We start from the raw sequence: 1,976 nt of genomic DNA on the forward strand, positions 1-1,976 counted from the left end.
AGGAAGGAGATAGGGGTGTAAATGGAGGGGTGATACTCCCTGCCGCATACTATACCTTTCATTTGAGACTAGGTTAGTGAAAATTGGTTCAGTCATCACCGAAGAACCGATGTGGCTTTAGTTCTAGAATATGCCCCCACATACACACATAAACGCACACAAATATTTTCGAATCTCGCCGAATTGAATCAAATGGAATACGACAGGTTAATTTTTATTTATTAATTTCATTCTTTATTAAGCTCATAATCCATATTTTTACAAACATTTTTATATCGGTTCATGTATCCCAAAATGACTGCAAGAAATAGGGAATATTAATGAAAATCAAATTAAATATAATGTCATACATACGGTGGCCGGGCAACCGCTCTGCCTCAATTGCTCGTCGTACGCTCTTTCCGAGAGCAGTTGTACGACGAGCGAGTCGCTCGAACGTTTCCATACGAGTTTCCTGTGAATTTAGATGACATAAGTATTTTGCCTTAGAGTTAAATATGCACATATTTACCAGGCTAATTCCACGTGCCCGATCTTGGTTCCGTTGGTCACGTTGGTCACGCTGGTTTCGTTGCTTCCGACGATTGTTATTCTGTTGTTGTTGCTGCTGTTTTTGTTGCTGCCGTTGTTGCTGCTGTTGTTGCTGTTGTCGTGGCTGTTGTTTTTGCTGCTGTTGTTGCTGATGTTGTGGCTGTTGTTGTTGCTGCTGATGTTGCGGTTGTTGTTGTTTAATGCTCATTTTCTTCCGCTGCTCTTCGTTCTGCTCCTCGCACAACTCCACTAGATCATCTTCTATGTCCAGCATATCCATCTCTTGCTCACTCATCTTGAATAAATCTACACCAAACCAGAAAGGGAAAGAGAATTTCACTCTAAGATCCGGTTTTAAGAAGAGACTTACCCGTAACCTTCTTAAAGTTGCAAAAATCACCGGTTCGTAGAAAAACACTACCTATCTGGCCGATGCAACGAAACAGTTTGTTTTATTTATTGCTAGGCGACCGTTATCTTTTTCTGCGTCAAAGCAACCTGAAATTTAAATTCCGGCTGAACTGGAACCCCATTAACAATAATAAGGCGTAATGTTATTCTTTATTCTTTATTAGTCTTATACACCATCAGGCATACCAAAGCCCCAATGATGTTGGTCTTAATAATAAACTTATTACTAACATTCAAGTCATATACACAAATAGTGGTCATACAATAATTCACAAAAACGGTAAAAAAGTCAAATGTGATTAAAAAGTCTGGAAAATCGCTGACGCAGAGTTTGTCTAGACACGTTGAAATCGAAAGCTGAAGCAACCTGGTTGAAAATCCTTTGTAGACCAGTGATGGCTCCATGCATACTATAATTAGTGCGTCTGAACGGTAATCGAAGCATAATGTTGTTGCGTAATGTTCGTGGTGCGACGTTTATATTAATTTGTTCTAATATAGCTGGGGCATCTATATGACCTTGCAAAGTGTCGGCGATGAACAAAGCTCTTGCTGTATTTCTTCGAACATAAAGGGGTTCCAGTTGAATCAGCTGACACCGGTTTTCATAGCTAGGTAATCGGACAGGATCTCTCCACGGCAATCTACGGAGCGCGAAGCGTAAAAAGCGACGCTGTACGCTTTCAATTCTCTCAACGCCGTTATTGTAGTTTGGGCTCCACACTTCAGGGCAATATTCTAGGATTGATCGGGATAAAGCGCAGTACAGCGATTTGAGACAATAAACATCAGTAAAATTTTTGGCTATCCTGAAGATGCATCCTAGCGCTCGAGATGCTTTACCGACTGCGTAGGAGACGTGTTGTTTGAACGTAAGTTGAGAATCCAGAATCACTCCCAGGTCCTTCACGTGACTGACGCGTTCGATTTCTGTTTCTAGAAGACGATACTTAAAATAGATCGAATCCTTTTTCCGTGAAAACGATATTACCGTGCACTTCTTCGGGTTTACATACATGCGGTTCATGGTACAC

General features: G+C 40.9%; 1 protein-coding gene across 1 annotated transcript; it reads right to left on the reverse strand.

Moving 5' to 3' along the window:
• Positions 1-227: 227 nt before the first annotated feature.
• On the reverse strand, positions 228-1,029 carry LOC131696041 (probable E3 ubiquitin-protein ligase bre1). Its single transcript, XM_058984569.1, has 3 exons — positions 512-1,029; positions 355-454; positions 228-298 (listed from the first exon to the last, which is right to left on the reverse strand). Exons 1-3 carry the CDS (start codon positions 824-826, stop codon positions 228-230), a joined length of 486 nt encoding a protein of 161 aa, XP_058840552.1. The 5' UTR covers positions 827-1,029.
• Positions 1,030-1,976: the final 947 nt, after the last annotated feature.

Source organism: Topomyia yanbarensis, unplaced genomic scaffold (genome assembly GCF_030247195.1).
Source record: "Topomyia yanbarensis strain Yona2022 unplaced genomic scaffold, ASM3024719v1 HiC_scaffold_630, whole genome shotgun sequence".
Classification (NCBI taxonomy): domain Eukaryota; kingdom Metazoa; phylum Arthropoda; class Insecta; order Diptera; family Culicidae; genus Topomyia; species Topomyia yanbarensis.

Coding starts and splice junctions, on each gene's coding strand:
- LOC131696041 (XM_058984569.1), bottom strand. CDS start 826: ATGAGTGAGCAAGAGATGGATATGCTGGACATAGAAGATGATCTAGTG. Junction 455..511: donor GGGCACGTGGAATTAGCCTG/GTAAATATGTGC, acceptor CTAAATTCACAG/GAAACTCGTATGGAAACGTT. Junction 299..354: donor AGAGCGGTTGCCCGGCCACC/GTATGTATGACA, acceptor TATTTCTTGCAG/TCATTTTGGGATACATGAAC.